We start from the raw sequence: 24,468 nt of genomic DNA, 5'->3' as shown, positions 1-24,468 counted from the left end.
AGAGAGCTAGCATTTGGTATTTTGAGCATGTTAGCATGCTGGCGTTAGCTGTTAGCTCAAAGAACCACTGTCCAGTCTCACACAGCCGACAGCGTGGCCGGCTCTTGTTTATATGAGTAGAATTGTGAAGGCCTAACTTCTTTGGACATGTTAATAACTAAATTATTTTGATAAAGTCATTATTCACTACTAAGCAAGATACTTGGATATGTGATATTTTCAAATGTGGTTCTGTTTATGATGTGCAACAAGCCAGGCTCAGAAGAAGAAGAATCTGTTTTTAAAAAGCAATGGAGCAATTTATAAGAAATAACACACTGCCTTTGTAATACACGATACCTTAACTGGACTCTATAAATGTAGGTCAGAAAAAAACAAACACACAAATCCTTTTTTTTCACACCAGATTTTATTGGGGTTGTTTTAAATGTTTGTTCTTTAGTAGTGGTTCCTCTTACATCAGATTCGCCATATGGGTAGAGGAAGTATTGCACACAAACATCAGAAAGCACTAAGGAATACTTTCACTTGAAACTAATTGCTATAAGTTACATATGAGTTGGGGTAAGGGGGAAGAGAAGATGCAAGATCACAAGACGAATATACCGCACAGCTGCAGACAAACATTATTAAAGTTCTCCCAAGAGAAAGATAAGGAGAAAAAGGCATAGATAAATAGACAGAGAGAGAAAGAGAGGAAGTATAGAGAAAGAAGAAATGCCAGTTCAAGAGAATTGTCAGTTCAGAGATTGTGTGTTGTTGGTTTGAGTTCCCCTGCAGGAAATCTGATTGTTAGCGGTATCATGAACACCGGACATCGTTTCAGAAATATCTGGTGAGTTTGGCGAGTTGATAGAATAGCAAAGTACCAAAGCCTGTCGTCATTGAATTGTGATTTGTTAAATGTTTCTCCAGAAATGTGGCCTGTCAAAGGTGATCTGTGGCATCTGTGCTGTTTGTTGGGTTTGTGTTGTGTACGTGTTTAAAGTGTCTAGTTTTTGTTTTACATACTTTCATCAAAAACACACAAGTCACTCACTCTCACCTCCGCGAGCTTTTACCTTTCCATCCCGACTAAAGAGGAGAAACTCTTCCGTCACAAGAACTTTTTCCAGCCTTCAACCTGAAAAACTTCTGCACCGCACCCAAAGTCAAGTGTTATATTGATACAGTGCACGTTTGTAAGCCATTTGAGTTACTGTAGTACACAATGTCATGGCACAAATTGTGCAAGAATCCTAAAATGCTCCTTACATTAATGTGTTTAGCCTAGCCCTGTTGTTCTTAATGCAAGTCTGAGCAAAATCCCCATAAAAAAAGAGAAAAAAAAATATGAACATATCATGCATGTCTTCCAACGACTCCATCGGCCACAAAGCTATTTATAATTATAGTACAATGCTTTAGAAAAACAAGACATTTTAAGGTTTATGAAAATATCCTGCCTCACCAGCTTTACAATGGGAAAGGCTAGCACTCCCGTAGCTCAATGATTACATAAAAAACAGGTATAAGAAATAAGATCTGATTTTCCCTTTTTTTAAATAACTTTGAAATAATCCTTAAATAAAACAAGACATTTTGAAATAAAAGGCAATCCTCTAAAAAGCATTGTGACAAAAAGGCAAGGGAGTGCATTCTAAAGCAACTTCCTGTCGCGCAGTGCAAAAGGCTATCTGGACAGTCAAGCACAATAAATTAACATTTAACATAATAAATTAGTATTCATACATAAGCAGCAACATAAACGTCCATTTTAAATCAAATGAAACCCAGCCGACTTAAAAACACAAGGTTTCACAACAGGGGCACTTTGTCTCGCCCGTGGTGAATATGAAGTCAGACATCATATTAATGCTAATCAGTGTCGGGTGTCCTTTCAAGTTATTCCATATCCACCATCATTTCAGCTATGTAACCATATAACAGTCCTGTTTGGGATTGACCACTAGTGTGTAGAGTTACCTGCCCACTCTTCTGCTAGTTGCACCAGTTCTTATACATTCACTTTGACTCTCTCCCTAAGGCAATAACAGAAAACGTGTTTCGTCCTTTGGTGTGGATAACAGCCGTTATTCAAGAATATATCATATGCAGGGGTGTTGTGTTCCTCGACAGTAGTTAAAGTGATTAAACCCTGTCATGTATTCTGATCTGGGGAATCAGAAGAAACTCAATACCTCATCAACACCATCATTATTTGAACTGCGTGAGTTAGCTTAATTGACAATCATGACTTGGTCGTGCTTTTTTTTGGATTCTAATTTCCGCCCAGCACGATCCATTTATACCTAAAAATCCCCTTGCGGATGTCATAGACGTCTTACTTTTACAGTATGGAGGAAACATTATCCTTTAGTTGGAGCCCCTCAAAGCTAATTTGTATTAGTGTTGGTCCTCATTGGAGATATTATCTTTTTCATGGTTTGGTACACAAGAAAGAGCATTTTAGAATATAAGTGTTTACGTGTCTGCTTATGTTTTATGCTACATGGGTTTGTTTGCTTCCTTAAATAGTCATTATCAGTCACTAGGCCCGCTGTTTTCTCGCTGAACAGGCCTACATCTCTATCTTACAAGCGGGGAAAGACTCATCCTGCATGACAACAGTGCTGCTGCTGGCCAGGACCATGATGTTGAGCTCCTGCTGCTTGTCGTGGGTCTCCTGGTACCACTCCCTCATCACATCGGTGTCATGGGTTGGAATCAGAGTGACCTGACACCAGAGAGGAGGGAGGTTTCTAAGCTCAAGCATTCAGAGAATTCAATAATCATCCTTTACTGTACAACCAAAAAATGTTCTTTGTCTTTCTGTCTCAAGTTCACCCCTGCTTATATACAACATTCTAATCCAAATGCAAAAGGACCAAAGAGAAAGTCTAATTTTAATAATAAATCATTTCAAAATGTGTTTATAACTAACAAGTCTATTATATATTGTATTCATACCTTCAAACCCTTCTGGCACAATTAAATTGGGGTTTTAGTTTTGCAGTATCATATCAATCATATAAATACTCACCTGCATATTGTTTCCCCACTGGGCCTTTCCTTCAAGCAGAGCGTCGAGGACAGCCCTACTGGGCTCCTGAGCGGTCTGATCATTGCCACTGACCACATAGTAAGAAGAGCGCACCCGCTTAAAGAACTCAGCATCCGCATTCTTGGCATTGCAGTGATTAGGGATGTAAACCAAATCCATGTACATGGGAGGACAGTTGGGCAGAGATGCCCCACCTGATACCTTTCCACTGCCAGTCCCTGAAAGGGCAAAAAAATAAAGCGCTCTCTTTGGTAAGGTCATTAAAAAATATGAGCAAATTATGTGAAGTAGTAAAGAGATTTAAATGATGACAATTAGTAAGTGATACTCACCTGATGAAGCACTTTTTACACCTCTGGATGCAGAGGTATTGGTTGCATTTTTTGCATCTTTCCCTTCTCCGACACTCTTCTTTGGAGACAAAGTCTTTGTGTCCTTCACTTTTGATAGAGCAGTCTTCCTAGCTGGCGAGGAAGACTTTTTCAAGAGCTTTTTCTTCTTGGGCTTTTCTCCTCCTTCGGTATTAGCATTGTGGAGGTTTTCCTCCGCCTTAAGGGCCTCTGGGTCCACCATGCAGACATCATGGTGGCCTGAAGACGGAGCGGAGTCCCTGAGTGTCACGGGAGGCGGATCGGCATGCCTGTAGGTCAGCGTTCTGTCAGTAGGCAGAGTCTCAGAGTCGTCTTCAGAGTCAATGTTGGCATCTGCTGTAATGGAGGGGCACTCCTCTGTCCCCGGTGGGACATCTGAATCCGTCTGGGAGGGGGCAGATTCACTGATGGATGTGGGCGGGGTCTCCTCACACTGCTTGGCGGAAAGCTTACCACCTGGAGGTGGGGGCCCTCCTCCTGACTTGGCCAGAGGCTTCTCCTCATCCGTGGCATTCTCTTCATTGATGAAGTATTCTAGAGGGTTAGGGTTGATGAAAGACGGGGACAGTTCTGTCTTGGGGTGGAGATACTCACATGAAGTGACTAGACAGAGGTCGACATCTGTCTTAGATGGAGCAGAGGGATTCTTCTTAGTGGAAAAGTCTGGGTCCCTGGAGCCACAGGCAGAATTGTAATGACAAGGATCAGAGGAGAGAGGTAGATATGATGGAAAGGGAACTTTGGGGCTCACAGGGGATTTTGCCTCAAGTGTAGAATCCTCACATTTAAAGGGATTAGTCTCCTTTGCCGGGGAAACGGTCTCTTCTTTTGTTAAGGTAAAAGACGATGAAGGAGAAGCAGCTTTGGGAGGTGAGGGTGACTTGTCGTATTTCTGTTGCGTGTCAGATATATTAGTAATGCTCTCCACAGATGGTGAAATTGGGCTAATATTTTCTTTAGCCGGGGAGCCTCCTAGCACTGGGGATGGCTCATTGGAATGGGGAGAATGGGTGAGAGAGGATGCCTTTGGGGTGACCGGAGACTTCTCGTCAGCCACGGCATGTAGCATCTCGGTCATCTGGCATGGGGTTGTAACAGAGGGAGTTGACTGAGATGCATCTGATGGGGTTGCAGAAGTGGCAAGCGCTGAATCGCTCTCATCAAAAAGAAAAGGCTTTTCCACTGTAGAACTATGGTCTTCAGATGCTTTTCCATTTGCTCCATCTGAGGGGCTGTAGTCAACCTCAGTCGGGCCATTCTCTGTCGCACGGGAACTGCCTCCCACTGATAGATGCTCTGGAGATTGCTTGCTAAAGTCCAGGGCTAAGGAGTGGTCAGGGGACTCTTGGCCAAACTCGATTGACATGGTGGAGTGCTCTGGGGATTTTGTGTCCTGTGTTCTGCTTTTCGTCTTTGGTGAGATGTCTGGGGAGATAGACATGGGCCTCGGGCTATCTTCCTTAGATGGCGATCCCTCGGCTTCCTGGAAGGCGGTTGGGGTCTGAACCACAGATACAGAAAAAGAGTCATCTACCTCTGTTGAGTGAGGAGAGCCTACCTCAGCATGAAGGGAGGGAGAGTCAGTGGTGGGCTCTGGCAAGGAGCTGGTGGCCAGAGAGGCGGTGGATGCTGAAGCTAAATGTGAAAATGTATCTTCTGCTACCACCTCCTCCAGAGGGGTTCCTGACTTGTCTGATGTGGTACCCTCTGAAATGGACATTTTACTCTCTTCTTTGAAGGCTGTAAAAGGATTAGTGTCTGATTCCTGTTTGGTCATTGGTGCTGAGGGCAAGACTGAATCTCCATTTTTCTTCTGATCTACATTGAAGAGTGACTTTTCCATCTTCGTTGGGGAATCGGGTGCAGTTGAAGGGGAGCTTTTCGGAGAGGACATTATCCTCTCGACAGGGGATGAAGTTTCTCGTTCTGGCTCATTAGGCTCTGGAGTGCCTCTATTGGAGGACTCCTCTTTATCACTTGTGACCTCCACAATTGTCGGACCCTGCGCGTCGTCTTCTGACACAGGTGGAAGAGATCCTGCTCTTTCATCTATTGGTGACTGATAGTAAGGTGTGTGACCAGAGGACTGAGGCGAGTTACCTCCCTCCAATGTCTTGTCATCTGGGCTGATGGAGGTATTAGCTATCTCTCTGGTGCACCCTGCAAGTGTGGTGGACAGTTCTATTGGAGCAGCAAACAGTGATGGAGAATCAAACTTGTCCTTGCGGTCCACTGAAGGAGAACGCACAAGAGGTGATGTTGTGGAAGTTGAACTGAGTCTAACAGTGTCTTTGTCTGTGTCATGATTCTCACATGACTCTTGAGCTGTGGCAAACCCTTCAGCTTTCCCTGCATAGGGAAACCCCTGACAGAATTTATCCTCTTCTAGTGATGAAGGAGGAGATATCGTGGAAGCGGAGTGGTCGTAGTCCTGGCCTTCTGTGGCATCACTCTGAGAGTGATCTGTCCCTTGCATACCCTGAAGTGGAGACAGCTTCTTCCTATCAAACTCTCCAGATGCTGATGTCACAAACCTGCCCACGTCCTGTGAAGGAGACTCATCATTGGTGTTTTCGTCACTCATAATGTCCCTAGGAGTCAACATCTCATCCATGGGAGTAGGCACACTGGAGATCTCAAGGGTGGACTGAGTGTGGCCAGAAGTGACAGTGTAATCCTCAGGGGCTTCATCTCTGTTCTCATAATCTGAGGATGTTGAGCTCTCAAAGCCAACAGGAAACATTTCGTCATGGATAGATGCAGCTGGAGAAACAGGTGAAGACACTTTTGGTGAGGCTGATACAAACAGATTATGTTTGTCATTTTCTCCCAGACTTACAATCTGACCTTCTATATTTTTATTAGTTACATCATCGTTGTCTTCAACACTAGCTCTTGGTTTGTCGTCCTGGTGTTCATCTTCACTAGGAATAAGCTTTTCTTTATCTGGTTCCACCCTCTGTGGTTCATACACTTCTTCTATCTCTCCCTTATTTTCATAATCTCCTCCCTCAGATGTCTCCTCCATGACAGTACCTTCATCTTCAAACTTCTCACTTACATTGCCGTTGAATTTTCCTTTAAGAACTTGTTCTTCTGGAGTCTCTCCAGTGTCTCCTTCAACCTCCGTTGTGGTTATACCCTCATCCACGGACTCTAACGCCTCAGGTGACTCTTTGGTTTGTATTATTTCTTCACTCTGGGTCATCACAGCCTCTTCTTCCTTAATTTGAGGCACAGTTGCATCATCCTCCACCAAATCTTCTGCTCTAAGCTCCTCAAAGTCCTTAGTGAGGTCCTCTGGTGTGGACATCAGAGATCTTACTACTTCTGGATCCTCTGCAACTGCAGCTGCACTTGCTGCAAGCTTGCCACTGTCCACCTTTGTCTCCTTCTTTGTCACCTTTGGCTTTCCTTTGTCTTTTAACTTTGATGGGATTCCTGCGTCTTTCTTTGAAGCATTTTCTTTTTTCAGGGGCTTTGGTTTTGGTGCTGGACTCTTTTCTTCACCCACAGCGGATGTCTTCTTTATGTCTTTAAAGGGCCTTTTGACGTCTTTCTTTTGCTCTTTCTTTTCTTCCTTCTTCTCCTTCATAGGTGAGTCTCTTCTGATATCCTTTTTTACAACTTTCTTTGCCTCCTCTCTTTTTACTTTTTCATCCTTTTTAACAGTGTGTTTGGGTGTCTCATCTTTCTTTGCGACTTCTTTTTTCACCTCCTTTTTCTTTTCCACAGACACTTTGGCCTCCTTTTTGGGTTTTATGTCTGGCTTCTTTTTTTCTGGAGTTTCATTCTGAGCCGTTTGCTCTGCCTTTGCTTTTGATTCTTTCTCGGGTGCCTTTGCCTTCTCCTTTTTCAGAGGGGCCTTTTCTTTTTTCTCAGCCTTCTGTGTTTTTTCATGAGACGATTCCGCATCTGCCTTTGCCTTTTCTTCCTCCTTTGAATCCTTTCTGATGCTTTTGCTTGGTGATGGCTTTGGGGTACTCTTCAGGCTCTCTTTGCTGTCTGTTCTGTGTTTCATCTTAGCTTGCTTAAGTGTTGGTGTAGCCGGCATGTTAGAAGACATCGCTTTCTGAGTGACAACTGGTTGTTTCAAGAAGTCCAAGTGCTTTAGCTTTTCTAAACCTTCAAAGACGTGATGCTGGGTGGCATTTCCAGGAAAGAGAACACGCACAACCTTATCTGAGGGATTTGCAGGGTGCCACACAATGAGTGAAGAGATAGAAGTCAAGTAAGAGACGGGGAACTCAGATTCTTTTCCGTTTGGCAGCAGAATGGAGGCTGTGTCGTTTTCACTTCCTGTCCACTGCTTCATAAAGTGCTGCATTTCCTTGCTGTTCCTTGATGGATTGAGCACATACATCTCAAGCTTCCCAACGCCCATTTTCTGAAAAAGTATGAGTGGTTCAATAGTGTTTCCAACAGGCCTTTGCAAAGGCTCTAACCTCAAATTTAGCTTTGTGAGGAACTGCTGAGTGAACGCTGCCTCCTCAACATTCCGCCGCACTCTGTAATTAGGTTCTGGGTTATCCAGGTTTTCAGGAAGATTCACAAACACAATGCCAATATCTGGAGAAATCATGTTCTTCACCCAGTCACTGTTAGCTGTGGAACCCTGTGACTGTTCCTCCTCAAGCTCTGCAACCTTCCTCTGCAGCATGCTATTGATGCCCGGCAGGTTGTCGTCACCAATGTGGGTCATGAGGATGGAGTCCACGCGGTCCAGATGTCTCACCAGCTTCCAGAAGCACGACTTCCTGTCCGAGCCACCATTGATGAGCATGTTGAAGCCGTTGACAGCAAAGAGAGCAGAGTCACCGCTACCGGCGGGGAAAATGTAACAGCATGGTTTGGAAAGTTTCAGGAATCCACCTGATGTCGGTGGTTCTAACATGTCAAAAGGAGATGGGATCTCTACTGATTCAGATAAATACTCTGTGAACTCTGAGAGGCCCTCCATTTCAGGGAGAATGGTGGTGGAGTTTAGTTTCATGTAAATGAAGTCCTGCAGGTTGTGTTTGTCCAGGTTGGAGTTTTTCCATTCGCCTTGTTCAGGGCAGGACAGTGTGAGGTTGGCTTTGTTTCCCGGGTTAATGGTGCTGAGCAACTCACCAATCTGTGCATGAGAAAAATTAGGTGGCTTTAATTTTGAATTTGTCAAGAGTCCGTAATAAAATGAGTAGAGCTTTGCAATCGTAGATTCAGTGTATATGTGTTTATGTACTGTATGGTGTGTCAAGTTTTAAGACTAGTATTCAATGCAAGAATGAGAGCTTTTCAGGAAAGCAACCATCATGCATTTATTGAAAGGGTGTTACTGGTAATATATACAAAAAATATATTTTATAAAAAGACGGGGGAAGCCTTTCACTAATGTAAAAAATAAAATTGCCAAAACCTGTAAAACTATCATATTACAATGTAACATGTAACAGTAGAAGTCATCATGCCAGCTCACCTCTTGGTCGGTGAATATGTCTATGAAGTTGAAGAAAGAGAACGATCCAGACTGAAGAATCAGCTCTCCGCTGTTTTCAGAGCACTGCCCTGAGAGAACCAGAAGCTTGTGTCTGGCAGTGTCTGAGATCATCAAACGAGCCTAGAAGTTAAAAGGAGAAACTGTCACGGCAGTGCACCACTGACTGTGGTTGAAAGTAATGGACAAGTGAAAGAAACACTGATTAAAAACAGTACAAATATATTTAATTTATAGCAAATGCTTAAGAAAGACAGAGTGCTATACAAAAATCGAATTACTAGATACTTGAGGATTTAGTGCATTTGAAACATCACCAGTTTCCCGTCACCCAAATCCATTAGCTAATTAGCTGACTCGTTAATTCTGCTGACTTTCTTTTCATCCGTCTATCTCGTGCCTCTTCCCCTCTTTCTGTTGGGTCTTTTTTCTTCTTCTACTTCGACAACATCAGCTGGTCAAATCTGCTGTGCTGTGAGATATTATTAATGCACAATTTGACTGCAGACATGGTTGGGGGGGGGGGGGGGGGGGAGCAAGATTTTATCTTGTGTCATCTGTGCTCCTGACCCTCCCGTGTTTTTCTTGTCATCAAAATGTAGTAAAAGCCTTAATGCACTGACACATTGTAAAGGCTGCACTTGTTATTCTAGCAGTAAATAAGGCATTAGTCCTGTCCTTTGAGGTCCTAATTGCTTTTTCATTTCAACGAACAGCAGTTCCCATTAATAAGAGAGGAGATAATTGGCCAAGGTTGAAGAATAATCCTTTTCTAGCTGTAATTGCTTTGTAAATGTGCATTTATGGAATGTACTTATGAATCATCCCTTCTTGATAGGAGGATGGGAGATAAAATGCAAAGTTACAGAATGAAGGAAGAGGTTATAATAATTTAACAATTAAAGCTAACTTTACCTCGGTACTGACTGCTTCGTCTGAAGGGTTGATGAGCACCACCGTCTCCAGGACATTACTTTTATGGTGAAGAATCCTCTGCCCTGCAAAACAAAAGCACAACAAAAGGTTTTCAATTGACCATCACATGAGAAGAAAACCAGCAAATATTGACATTTATCAAGTCGGAAGGAAATCAATTTTGGTATTTTTGGTTGGAAAATTACTGGAAATGATTAATTGATTTTGAATGAATGCATCAATCAACTAATGGCCAACTAGTAATCGGCTCTACTTGACTTACAGAGAAAACAAACAGTGATTGCTTGTTAATCATTGTTTTCTCTGTATCATGGGGACGAGGTATGGTTCAGTCTACCACACTTTGCCATAAGCAGCAGTTTCCCCTCATTAGACAGAAGATGAACAGTCGGGTGTGACAGGCTCATAATCAATCATCGTAGGTTTTGGATGATTGATTATGATGAGGACTTTGGTCCCACTGTGTGTGTATTTGTAGGTGTATCCTTTGGTCCGGCTGACATCTTCATCATTATTCATCTTAACACAGCAGGCTTCACTCACTCAATTACTTCCCCTACAGCCAACTGACAAAGGATTGGTTTTGTTTGATCAATTTAGACCAACTTCTACTAAAGTACTAAATCAAAAGAAATGCTGCCGCTAACGCGTAACAATATGTTCCCCGTTGCGTTCGGAGGTCAGTGAGGTGTTGCTCGAATATAAGATTAAGATTGAGAGGATAGAGTGCGCCTCGTCTCCAGGGACGTGATCCTGCAGCAGCTATCTGGCTCCTGGGGGCGATGCTTCCATTTATATTTCATATAGCAGATCCTCATTATGGAGCATATAGCCATTAACCCTGCCGCTGCCTCCCAGAGGGCTGTCACTCCATATGGAAAAAACACTTTCATTCAACGAATGAAAGATGCTTCAAATAATGAGTATTTCACCACTCGCCGACCCTTTCAGCAGTTCTGGTATTGCTCTCCATTTGTTTAATGGAGTTAGTTCCCCCGGAGGGAATACTATTCCTAGTGTGCCTTTTGGTTTTGAGTTTTCATAAAAATTCAGTATCATGGAAGATGACAAAGACAACATCACCTTTTTCTGCTTTCTTTGGGAGAGGGTGGTTGGGGTCTTCTGCTGTTCTTTTCTGCGAGTTTTGCATTCAAAATGTATTTGTGTGTCTCTATTCAAATGAATAACAATGTCATTGATTAATCAAATGTAATTAATATCAGTAAACTGAGATAGAAATATCAATATCTAAAAGCAATTTAGCCCGTTAGTCATGTTTTCCGAAAACAAATACTTGACGGTAGAAAGACGGTGATAAATGACGGTTATGATATTATACTTTTGTCTGTTGAATGGATTGCTATAACGTTTAGAACACACGTTCATGGTTCCCAGAGGATGACTCCAAATGAATTTGGCAATCCCCTGACCTTTCCCCTCATGAAAAATGTTGCCTTTTACAGGGAAAATGCTGTAAGATATTATTACGGTGAAAAATGTTTTTTGCAGAGATGGAGGCTCCAATTTGAATAGTTTAATTTCAGATCTGTTAATTTGCTATTTTAGTTTAGTCCATGGGATGTGAAGATACCGTTTGTGATTTATTTGAAAGTCATAACAAACGAAATGTCTGGATCTTTAACGTCAGTCTAACACCACCATCGTCGTCACAATCCCAGTTGTCTCTGGGTGAAACCAGCTTCGCTCAGCGTTGTTCTGAAGAGACAGCGGTCTTAAACTGATGACCGAAGAACAAGGGACTTAGGAGACACTTTTCCGTGGTGTGTGAAATGAGAGAACGATCAATCACGGACGTCTATCGCTCATCCTCGTCATGCTGCTATACACAAGCCATCGCTAATGTAATAGAAAAGCATCTTTCTTTGTCTGTCTCACTGTGGGTTACGCCCAGCTTACTGGCATTTCACGTTGTGAAACAGAAAATACATTAGTCTGTTGAGAGCACAAGGGAGCCACCGGCACCGCCACCATCGAGCTGCCAAATTGCCGGGTGTCTAGGCCAACTTGTCAAAAAAAAAAAAAATGACAGATTGTGCAGTGGGGCTTGCTTGACCCTGACAATTACCTTGATCGATATAAAAATCCTCGACGCCCAGTGCGTCTCTGTCTCGGCGGGGAAGCGAGATAATGTGACACGCATCGCTGAGCATTCTCCTCCTGGCTGAATAGAAAGTGCAAGACCGGTACAGCCCGCCTGCCACAGCCTGAACCAGACAGGGGAACGTCAATGTGGATGGCACCTCACCAAAAATAGATCAGTGGAAAGACTAAATTCAGAGTCTCCTTCTTTTGTTTTTGCATCAAAGAAAGAACGTCACGCATGAGGATCGTAAATGTATCTCGTCAGATGGCCGCCCTGTATGTGTCGGCACGTTTCTCCTCCCTGTCCTTTCCTTTCCCACCGCAACACAATAATTGTCCATGTGACTTTCAGCGGCGAAGACGAGGGCGGCCCCCCCCCTGAGCACAGTTTTCAATGTCACTTGTTCCAGTGCCTCCAACACAACTGGACTATAAAGGGAACTGGTATATGTAATATGTCTGGGCATGGAGAGCTAATGGCATTGCCAGTGCTGTTGAATTGACTCACAGAGCAGTCAATCACTTGCGCCGTGGTATTGATGCCTCTAAAGAACATTCTGTTTTCGAGCTCATTTACAGCCGCTATTAGCTTGTCTTCCAGCTATGAATCTGCGGCTTGATGGATGACGGATCAATCTGTCTGCTGATTGACTTCTAGGGCCAATCAGGCTCAATGGTTTAATAAAAAGAGAGCGAGAACAACAAGATCGTATTTGTGAAAAATCACTAATCTCGAACAAATTCATTCATGAAAGTCAACACAATTCTTAATTGCCGTTACTGATCATAATAGTGGATTTAGAGAGCGTTTTTAGGCGTCTTTGCTGTTTGCATTGAAGGCAGAGAGCAGGGGAATCAATGCGGAACCAGAAGTATCGTATATCCATCAGGGTGACACCGAGGGTCTCCTGTCTGGCCTCTTTTTTCCCCCTGCCTTCTCGTCCTCTTCACTGTGGGGTTCAGGCTTCCTGTGCACTAATGCACTGTGATGGATGGCTTATAATCTGTCAAGCTGACAGATAATTGCATTCGTCCTTCTCCGCCCAATTCCACCTGCTGGTTTGTGTTTTCCTGTAAGCGCCGTGCCCGAAGCAATAAATGCACTACACTATAAACTCAAAAAACATGTATTTTGCTTTTCTACAACGAATATTATTTAATTATACCTCCATAAAGTCAGCTGCTCAGTTTCCTAATCAACCTTCTTCATCCTGGAAAATGCACCTAATGTTTGACTGAGCTCGACATTTTGAAAAGAATGCTTGTTTGCGTTCCTGCCGAGAGTTGGATGAGAAGATTGATACCATACTCTTACATCTTTCCAGTAAATATATATACGGCTGCAGCCAGCAGCCGGTAAGCTTAGCTTAGCATAACGACTGGAAACGGGGAGAAACAGCTAGCCTGGCTCCGTCCAAAGGTAACAAGATCTGCCTTTACCTCTCCACCAGCAGCAGTAACTGCTTCTTAATATAAAAGACTTTGAAATACTGAGGCACATGTTTCATTGTTTTTGTGCAGACTAAACAAACAAGGTTTAACATGTTGATTGGTGCAAATTGGAGATGCTGACAGGCGGATTTTGCTACCTTTGGTCTTTATGCTATGCTAAGCTAAGCAGCTGACAGATATGAGAGCGGTACAGTGACCTTCTCATCGAACTCTCAGAGAAAAAAAAGCAAACAATTGATTACCCAAATGTGGACGTATTGCTTTGAAGCTGTTTGTTTTGTGTTTCACAGTAATTGACAAGTTTAAATTAAAATTATACTTCTATGAATGAAAACAACACAACATAGCTATGTTATGTTTCTAGGATGCCCCTCATAAAGCAGTTCCTGTATTGAAAGTTCAAAAGACAATGGAAATCCTCCCTTTGAGAAATAGGCTTGGCAAAAAAGCCGGAGTCGTAGAAAACAAGAGAACAATATTGTTCCAGTTTTTCTGTTTATGCAGCGTTACATCTAATAGTCTCGGCTTCATTAAGTCACAAATCAGAAGAGCATTTCTGGCTCTGAGGCACATCTATCTTCCTACCTCATCCCCCTCCTCCTTTTCCTCCCATCTTCTTTCTCTTCACAGGCACTCCCTTCTTTATGTTCACGGACAGACACTTACCACTGGGGATTCACCCACTAATTACTCCCGAACCAACTGCACATCTAGAACTGCGTTGCAAGGCAACGGCACACACGACGGAGGAAGGGTGGAGGATGGGAGAATGGTAAAAACAAGGTTGGATGAAAGTGATCGGGAGTCTTTTTGAATACTACACACACACACATCTCCATGTTTCACCGCCCTCTCAAGGTATCGTGTTTCACCTCTGTAAGCCCAATTCTGAGATTTGATATTACCGCATTAAGGTAGATCACCTGATTCGGCCTGCAGCAGCAGTTGCTGGCTGGATCGATCTATTGTGAAGAACGAAGCCCTGCTGGTCATGTCCAATATGGAGCACCGCCAAGCAGAGGCTTGAACTGCTGCTGACCGTCAAGGCCATACTGCCCACCGACGGACCGCGTCCTGCCACCCTGGATCTCTTCCATCTTTCCAGAACCTTTCCATCACCTTGCAAATAATATCCGCACCATGCAACAAAATGCTGAGCGGACATATCCAGGGACAGGTAATAAAACCCCTCGGCTTATAGCGTAGTGCATGGAAGTTAAAGCTGACTGTGTACGCTGCTGAAAAGTGCAGCGGTAGTAGGTCACAAAGTGTATTTACTAAAATACTTGTGTACAGTTCTGAGGTAATTGTACCTCACTTCATTTCATTTTCTGGTACTTCAAATCATATCAACCAATTACAAAAAAAAATGAGGCTCATGTATCATGCACCAGTGATAATAACCCGATAGTGTATATAACATATTCTACACAAAGTGTATGTTTGATTTTAAGTTTATTTGGCTATTACATTAAAAAAAACAACAGCCCAGTGTTGTTGACTCGTTTCAAATGAAAGTAGCTAGCAGCAACAGCTCCAAAAGTAATTAAGTCTAGATAGAAAGTCGCAAAGTCGGCAACATTGACGGCCCTTTTAAATCAAATGATTGGACGGGCTTTTTCCAGCCTTGCTACAGACACAGAAACTGGATAATCTTTCTTTTTTTTTGTTCAGAACATTTGATTTATTGATTTTGTGATTGTTTTTGAAGAAGATTACCAAACCCTGGCTTTAAAGCATAATCACACTGCTAATGTGAAATGATCGGTGAAAAGGTCTTCCAAAAACCCCCAGTGTACCTTTGACATCTGCAGAGAAACGAGCCGAGTGTCTGGAGACGAACAGCTTGAGCTCCTGGTCCAGGTTGCAGTCGATGAGGTTGGTGTCCCACGAGCGGATCCCTGCAAGATACACGGAAAAAGAATCAAAATCAAAATCAAACAAGAAAATAAAGAAGAGCAAGGAGAAGTGTGTTGTCTGCTGTGAGAAACCTGGCAACAAATGTGCAAAGTCTCACCCACACCCACACATCTACTTCACTGATCCTGTGGAAAATCTAAGAGGGAGACATGTATAGACGTGTTGCTGGTTTGGCATGAGAAACGACAATCTATAATAGGAAATATCCATGGCCCTGTCTGTGTTGCGCCATTGGCCAGATGCACTGGTAATCTCCCCTGAGCTGAGTCACGGTGGCATCATCCTCTCCTCATAATCACGTCGAGTAGAGGCCTAATGGAGGCCTCTGTGTGTGTGATGACTTGCACTGGGAATGGAGACAAAAGGACTTTTTTTTGGGGGCGTGTTTATCTCTGAGCTTAACTACACACAAATATTTAATTCAACAACAGAGTTTATTTAACTCACAATATTGTTTTGTCGAAAAGGGTTTTTCAAGGAAGTGGAGATAAAGGGTGTGGCAACAATATGAGAACATGAATCGATTAACATGAGCAACAGTGACGAAGATGACGAAGTGTAGTTTTAACAAGAATAATGTCGCATGTTAATACAATAGAAGAAGAGTGTAGCCTGTAAATAAAATAAAAGAGCCCTAAAAGTGCTGAGAAAAAAAACTACAACTCCCCAAACTCAATCAGAAGAGCTAGTGAAGGACTTATGGTTTGATTTTTTTACAAGGACAATAGTCAACTTTTGGTCTCAAGATCTGACACAGCGAGGGACAACATAACAATATTATGAATTAACATAACAGGACATTAAACGGTGAATCTGACAGGTTCAACTCTCGTTACCCTAACATCAGGTGAGACCCAGAAGGAAACAACTCCTCTTTCTTCTCTCCTCCTACACTAACTGCGCCATATTCTCCTCTTCCTCTTTCCTCTCTCGCACAAACAACCGAGTCCAGAAAAGACAGACAACCACAGCAGCTGCGGCTTTTCTAAAAAACGCCCTGCTACACTTTGAAAATCGTTCCTTGTGGCTTTCCGTAGGGACTGCAGTGCGGACCGAGCCACGCCCACCATCCGGTGAGGGATGAGAGAGAGAGAGAACTGGATGATGATGATGATGGAGGGATGGAGGGACGTCCCCACGGGATGTAAGCGTGGGGGTGGAGGGGGGAATAAATCTAATTCTACCCCGCTGTTTCAGAGCGACAACAGAGCGTGTTTATTCAGAGAGAAAGCGAAGCTCTAAAGCCTGTTGTCTGCAAACTGATGCGTGGGACCCTGCGCTCCTTGAAACAAAAGCCTGGCGCACCTGAATAAAGCTCTGGCAAGGTGCTGCGGGAGGAGAAGAAGAAGAAGAAGAAGAAGAAGAAGAAGAAGAAGACGCACATGGAGCCAAAGAAATGCGATACGCTGCATTATTGACGCATAGTCCAGATTTAATGCTGAATCACTTGCTGGCAGCTTTATTAGAGGAGCGGGCCCACGTGTGTGGATGACAACAATTGGGCCTACTGACATTAATGTGATAATCATACTGAACGAACACAGCGGGTGGGCGGGCGAGGAAGGTATATATCTGTGATTTATCTTCAGTTTATGGTGATGTTCCTGGGAGGGGCTGTTCAAATCACCTCCGGCTCAAATAACGACCCAATAAATAAGGTTTTAAATACAGTTAATGACCCATCAACAATGCGTAATTCGCTCAGGCGTAATGTAAGGTCCTGTTGCACGACTTCTGCCATGAGAAGAACTTCTGCGCAAACACGTCTGCTCAAGTTGTTGTGAAGACGTAAAGCGGTGGCCTGCGCCCCATCAATAGCTCCATCTTACCTTTCTCGATGTCCGCAATGGCACACTTTAGGTGATCCTCCGTTATGATCTCCCCGATAACCACCAGCAGATAGAATTTGCTGTCGTTGAAGTGCTGCGACGGGCTGGAGGATGTCGGAGACGTCCCCGAATTGCTTTGAACGCCTAAAGTCTCCATTTCTGCGGATTGCACCAGGGTGGCCATCCTTTCGTCTGTCTCTCCCCAGTACACACGCGCGCAGGATCCCAACAAGCAGCCTCCTCCCTTTATTCGCTGCAGAGCGCCGGAGTGGTCTCCAGACATGCAAGTGGAGCCTTGATAGGAGTGGCCCTAGCTTTTTATACCAGCAGACATTAGTGTCATATTCGGTAACCGGGGAGAGGAGAGGGCACCGGTTTTTTCCTTTTTTTTTTTTTTTCGCACACTCACTCCACAGCTGATGTCATCCGCAACGAATCAAACGCCTCCGGAAGTCCCCGGGATTCGATGCTTTGTGTTGAAGTCTTCATCGGTGCTAGAATCCTACTTGTTACTCTTTACAGATGCACGTTTGATGTGGAATGGAGCATTTTCTTAACCACTGTCCGTTCAAAATAAAATAAAAAGTGTTTTAAAAAAACTCTTTAAACGAGATCAAGGGGAGCAAAAGGGTTGTGAGACCGCTGACCCTAGAATACCATTTAATAATAATATTTCTCTACATACACAAATTGTAATATGTCTCTGACAGGTCCCCTCATTTCATATAAATTGCTTAGTTCCCCTTTCAGTGCTCTAATTTCATTGATGTTTGTTTGGTAATAAAAGATGATTCAAGCTCAGTTTTCTGTGGACATATTTGACAAAAGGCGTTGCTCCTGTAAATATGACCCCAGAGGTTTGTTATCTGTGTGCAGCTGAATGCAGATCATTGTCCAGTGTGATGGCTGCTTTGTTATGTTGGAGGTTGTGTAGAGGTTTAGTCTAATTATGGGTGATGCTCCACTTTAATGCCACCGTTTTGAACATGCAGTGAATTTGTGCAACTGAAGTAATACATAAAGTAATAAAGGAATCATTACAAAGTTGCAGCAATCGCATGAAATAAAGAAAAGAAAAAGAAAAGAAACGCATGAAGTGTTTCTAACCCGACAGCATCCTTTATATGTAGAGATAAATGGCTTGATGTCTGATCACAGCATCCATCTGTGATCTCACTCAGGTCGGTCCCTCGCAGTCCAACGGGGAGTTTCAAGAGATTCACAAGAGAACAAAAAAACAACAAGTCTTTGATTGTGGAAAGCTTCCATCGAAACAAAAACAACTTTTCATATGAAAGAAATATCAAATCAGAGGAGGGGGTGAAAGAGGAACAACTACAAATGAACAGCAACTGAAAAGAACAGAGATCAAAGAATTCCGGTGCGTCATATTTTATCAGAAAGGAAAAAGCAGATGTGTGTGTGTGTGTGTGTGTGTGTGTGTGTGTGTGTGTGTGTGTGTGTGTGTGTGTGTGTGTGTGTGTGTGTGTGTAGACGTTAAACGCAGTTGGCAGTGAATAATAAAGCAATTTTTATCTTTATGATGTAAACATAAAAGATGCTTCCCAGGAGAATCATCGAAAGTAGCAGCTAAAATTAGACCCGATGTGAAAGCAGACAGACTTCAGAACTGTAGCCGACTGTTGCAAGAACAAAGGTCACACGTTTGAAAGAGACAGCTCAGGATGCAGATACAAAAGGATGCACTACACACACACACACACACACACACACACTTACGCAGACCTTGACTTTTCCCCCTGGCAAGCCACGTTGATGTGATTCGGTCTCGTGGATGGGGGTCACTGCAGGTGTGTTATTGACTTTAATAAGGCTATCAGCAACAGTGGTCCACGGAGCAGTGTGTGAATATTTCAGGGCCTTTGTGGCCCGGTGGGCTGGGCTCGGTCATGTTCTCCTCAGGCCACGGGAGGGCAAATCAAACATTCATCACACACACAGCTGGGACAGAAGGAAGGCATTAAAAATACAACAGGCTGCCACCAAAAAGTCTCCCAAGGATGGGATGTTGTTTTCAGGAGGTGGGCTGATGGATCAGACCGCTATAGGATTTTGTTTGTGCTCGTGTATTTGTGTCTATATGTACATGTGTGTCGAGGCTGTTCAAAAAAATCAAAATGAAAGAATTTTAATAATTCAATAACCTTAAACCCTTGTGGGTCTTACAACACATCAAATCCTGTGATGCCTCAGGTCACATGTAGAAACAACAGACACTGCATAATGTACTGGGTGAGTCTGGAAAACAAAGAGATTTATTCAGTAAGGAGAGAAAACATGCAATAAACAGAAATAAATGTTAAGACAACAGCATGTGTCAGGACACCATGATGTGAATGATTAGTGATTCGAAATGAGCTAAATTACAATTGGTTGAATTAAACTTGATCATCATTTAAACCCTTTTAACATTAATTATGTGTGTGTTGCCGTCCTTTTCATATCAAATCATTTTGCAGCTTCTTTTTTTTTGTAACAATGCACCTGGACTGTCTGAGCTCTCTTTGTTTTCTTCACGTTGCTTTGAAAATTCACATATCAAAGTGTTGCCCGCCACACCGCTTTCAGCCGGCGGAAAAAGGTCCCCAAATTCAACCCAATGTGACCCACTGTGGCGGCCATGTTTTTAAGTCTGATTCAGTTACTTCACTGCTAGTAAGGTATTCATCATCAGAGGTATTCCTTACCGCTCAGTGTCGCTGTTGTTCCTTTCAAAAGCCCACTCACCAAAGTGACCAAAGTGACCAAAGTGACCAAAGTGACCAAAGTGACTACTTTCTGTCAACTCTTCTTGGTGTTGATACTTTTGACCACTCAACTTTGATTGGAAATTTGGAAAAGTCCCACCTTTGTGTTCGAAATGTCACTGTTGACATTGGGAGGACCTCTTCCACACCTGTCTCCTTCATCTATGGTGTCCCCCAAGGGTCAATTTAAGGCCCTATTATATGTTAAATAAGTCGTTCAGTACATTTACCAGCAAAATCTTGACCAATAGAGTCTGCTCACAGGTTTATAGTTGACCCCAACGTCACGTTTGACGACAAATTATTCAGCATAGTACATGTTAAGCTAGCCTTTTGTTTTTAAACCTGGTTTTTAAGCACATGTTTTCTTGCTTATTGTTTGTTTTACTTGACTTGCTGTAAGTATTGCCCAATATATCCCTAAATCATGTAATAATGATAAATATCTGATATGACAGGGTTTATTTTCATCATTTGTTGGCACGGAAACAGCCATCTGCCCCGACTTGGCATGGGCCCACAATTAAAACCTTATTGCCATGGTGAGAGAGAATGGGTTTGTGGGTAAAACATCTTTTCACTGGCTGCCTCTCGCTGGCTCCTGCGGTGCAGAGTTGGCACATAATGTTCATAACAGTTATCAACGTTTACATTAATTACAATATTGACGTAAGTCATATACTTTAATGGCTGTAGATCGTGACGGACCTTTAACATAGCAGGGAAAGCACAGTTGTAAGTACAAACACGTCATTGAAGTCATACGAGCGCCAACATCCATAATACCAAGGCCCAGCAGTGACACAGCCAACAAGCACCATGTGTTAAGCTGCTCACCTTGAGCAAGGTTGATGTGCAATGCCTGTTTATATGACAGAAAGCACATGAGCGTGTGAACTACGGTGGTTTAACCTTCGAAACAGTCATTATTTGTTATTCAATGAAGAATATTACGGTGGAGCAATTGACCAGTGGTATGAAAGTAACTTATTACTCAAGTACCAGTAACAAAGAGACAAAAAGAGAGTGTTATACTTCAAATACTACTTCCTTCTTTATTACATGTATTGTAGATTAAGAATTAAAAAAGCTTTGATTAAATAAAAACACATAATACTTAGATAAAGGTTAAACTACCCCAAATGTTGGACTGATGTTAATTGATTCAAATTATCTTGAAATAATCTTGACCAGCTACAACATTAAAGTGAAGCTTACATGTTTATACACTTTTACTTTCGATTTTAGTACATTTTTCTGAAAACTCTTCAGTTACTTAAAGGTTCTCTATGACATTCAGAGCACTAACCTTTTAAACCCGAGCGTCCCCATCTTAACATAGCAGCAAACAGCTATTTGCTAGTACTATTTGCCTTCTTACAAAACTTGCTAAATAGAGCAGTGAAACCGAGGTCTTGGATGGTGGGCGGTGTGGAGGACTGTGCACTATAATCAGAAAAACACACACTGGCACCAGCGCTGCTAAATTCTGTGGGAAAGCACAAGTGCACAGACCACACTCCATCACAGAGTCCCTCCCTCTGCCCTGCCTGGTGTCTCTGTGGTAGTTCTCTGGGCCAGCCTACACCCTGCTGAGCTGACAACACCGATGTGTCATCCTGTTGTGTGTGTGTGTGTGTGTGTGTGTGTGTGTGTGTGTGTGTGTGTGTGTGTGTTTGTGTGTGTGGGTGTCTGAACATACAGTACAATTGACTGAGGGAGACAGAAACGGAGAGGCACAGTAGAGTTCAATCAATGGGTTTACAGTGTTACACGCTCAGTCGTGACATGCAGTACAGTAGGATGCAGTCGTCTGTGTAGGAGAACTGGGATTTACTTTTCTATTAATGTCACACTTTATCCTGTCTATTGAATTTGTTGTAAATCCCAGGCAGCGAATAACAGTTTCTGACCTGTTTTTCGAGACACAAAGGTCAAAAAGATAAGCTAACGCTGTGCACAGCAGTGGTGTGTGTGTGTGTGTGTGTGTGTGTGTGTGTGTGTGTGTGTCTGAACCATCTGAACCCTGGTGTGTCTGTTTCAGGCGACTGCTGTCCACAGAACATGGCTGCCTAGAGTTCAGACTAGGCTAACCAGCCGGCTAACTGAAGATTATTAGCCACGCTAGCATCCTGTGGGGATGACAAAGTCGGTCATGAAGCCATGAAATACGGAGCAGAGATATCCGTGTTTCCCAGTGAATGAATCTTAATTTAACTTTGATGATCCTCAGACTTTTACCTCTAACTCCACCAGCAGGTCAAAAGGTATCCAGTCCACACATTCATGTTCCCCTCAGTCAGTAATAACGTTGGTGATCTGTAAGCTTTTCATCTGGTGCTAACGTTAAAATTTGTCAAATCATCAAATACTTGCAAAACTAATGACATTCCTCATACCTCATTTTAACCTGAGGTGAAATGATTTTGTAACTATGCACCATCTCCTCTAAAATCCCATCTGAAATTAGACAAATTGTCTCATGAATGTGATTTGAAGTTAGCTCATGCATGCAATTATGAAGGGCTTTAATTTTGAAATGCTATATATATATATATATATATATATATATATATATATATATATATATATATATGGCACTAAATAGCGCAAGTTAGATAAATGTTCCGGATCTTTGCCCGAGGAGATTTTCTCAATTCGGACCTTTTGGAATGTTAATTGAATACCCCTGGTGTACATGGTAAACCGCATACCTGCTATACATGCATGTTAGCATGCCGATGTTAGCATTTGGCTCAAAGTACAGCCTCACAGAGCTGCTAGCATGGCTGTAGACTTTTGGTCTTAGTAGTGTCACTAGCAGAACAGGAAAGCTGATTTAAAGCTTTTGAGTCAATACTTCAGGAAAGGTCAGATCTCTGTTAGCACTTTTAACATTCAGTACGCTGTTGTTTTGACACTAGAAGCTGTTCTGGTTTCTTTGTTGGTTCTGAATAAGGTGCGTCATATTTGTTCCCTCCATGAGTAAAACTGAACTTCACTACATTGATCGTTGAGAAAGGAAAGGTGTTATTGATGCATCTTCAGAGGAAATGCACTGTAGTGGTGCAAAAAAACTGCTGTGAGAGGATGACAGAGCAAAAACATAGTGCGTTATGTTTCATGATGTCATCTGTTTTCAATGTGTAGGAGATTCTTTAGTTTAGAGTTTAGACCACATGGGCAGCTCTTCAGTATCCTGCAGATGACGGTGCAGGAGAGGCGTCGCCATAACTAGACTGACAGCTCCCTCTTGTGGTGACACAGTGACAAGCATTAAAAAAAATGTTTGGCAATTTCTTTACTGTAATGTTGCCACTATATTATACTAATCATATTAAATTATGGAAATCATTATGTTGCTGGAACTGAGTTAATAATAGTATGTTCTTAAGCACAACAGAATGACAGTGAATGTCATCGCTTGCATTTTGAATATTTGTGTGAACATTATTGTAGATCTTGCAGCGATGGAGGGAGCATTCAGATCCTATACTTCAGTAAAAGTAGTAATACCACACTGCAAAACTACTCCATTACAAATAAAAGTCCTGCACTGAAAAATAGTATTAGTGTTATCAGCTAAATGTACTTATCCAAAGTAAAAATATGCAGAAAAATGTCCCATGTTAATAATGGAATATTCTATATTCTATTATAAAATTATCATTGAGAGTTAATTCATGTGTTCATTGAATTATTATTATACTTATTATAAGCAAGGAAATGGCATGCAATTAAAATACTATGTTTGTGTATAAGATGCGTACTTAAGTAAATGTACTTAGCTACATTCCACCACTGGAAGGTACTTTTCAAGATATAGTTTCCTGATGGTTAGTAAAGGTTTGTGTCATTTTTCCATATTTTATTTTACGATATTTAAAAAAAAATAGATTTCTAGCTATTAAAATGTCAAAATACACGCCTGAAACCTGACACTTTAATGAATCACACACATGCTATTACCTCTACAACCTCTCCCAAATTGCCGGTTCGTCTCGCTCTTCTGTGACTCTGATGACTCAACTTAATATTCCTCGCCCAGCGGTGTCTCCCTCTTCGTGGGTTCTGTCCGGCAGGAGAAACACTTGGCGGCCGCCCATGACAGCTCACAGCTCTCGTCCTCTATCCGTGATCCGTGCCAAAGTTACACCCTGATAACACCTTCATCATTACATGGTGCACTTCCTCCCCGATTCTCCCTCAAACCGCTCAAACATGTCGTTACCTGAAATCCACACACAGAGGTTCAGGCAGTGACCTTTACACGCCTCACAGAAAGCTCAGATGACAACCAGCTGTGAGGTCTTGTTTTCTGCTCTTATTGTCAGCCAACTGCTTTTTTTTCTTCTTTTTTTTTTTTTTACACAAAATCTATTTGAGAGAGGCCAACTGCAACATCAGCCTGCTTATTATCTGAATCTGTGTAGTGGACCATTACCTGTGATTAAAACACAACCAGTGAGTGGAGCTGTGGTGCCATAACATGAAAAGAAACATCAGCTACATCCAGCTTAGTGGAAATCAGTTTTCACACTGATGTGGAGCACAGTTTGGGACATTTTTG

At 42.5% G+C, this 24,468-nt stretch overlaps 1 protein-coding gene across 1 annotated transcript; it reads right to left on the bottom strand.

The window, feature by feature from the left end:
• Positions 1 to 398: 398 nt before the first annotated feature.
• On the bottom strand, positions 399 to 17,326 carry map1b (microtubule-associated protein 1B). The gene is made up of 7 exons (XM_068706644.1): positions 17,131 to 17,326; positions 15,181 to 15,282; positions 9,806 to 9,888; positions 8,873 to 9,013; positions 3,376 to 8,530; positions 3,023 to 3,261; positions 399 to 2,716 (listed from the first exon to the last, which is right to left on the bottom strand). Exons 1-7 carry the CDS (start codon positions 17,312 to 17,314, stop codon positions 2,561 to 2,563), a joined length of 6,060 nt encoding a protein of 2,019 aa, XP_068562745.1. The 5' UTR covers positions 17,315 to 17,326; the 3' UTR covers positions 399 to 2,560.
• Between the last annotated feature and the right edge of the window lie 7,142 nt (positions 17,327 to 24,468).

Source organism: Cebidichthys violaceus, unplaced genomic scaffold (assembly GCF_023349555.1).
Source record: "Cebidichthys violaceus isolate CVI_PGR_0920_01 unplaced genomic scaffold, fCebVio1.0.p SCAF_12, whole genome shotgun sequence".
Taxonomy (NCBI): domain Eukaryota; kingdom Metazoa; phylum Chordata; class Actinopteri; order Perciformes; family Stichaeidae; genus Cebidichthys; species Cebidichthys violaceus.
This window is presented reverse-complemented; position numbering and strand designations above follow the sequence as displayed.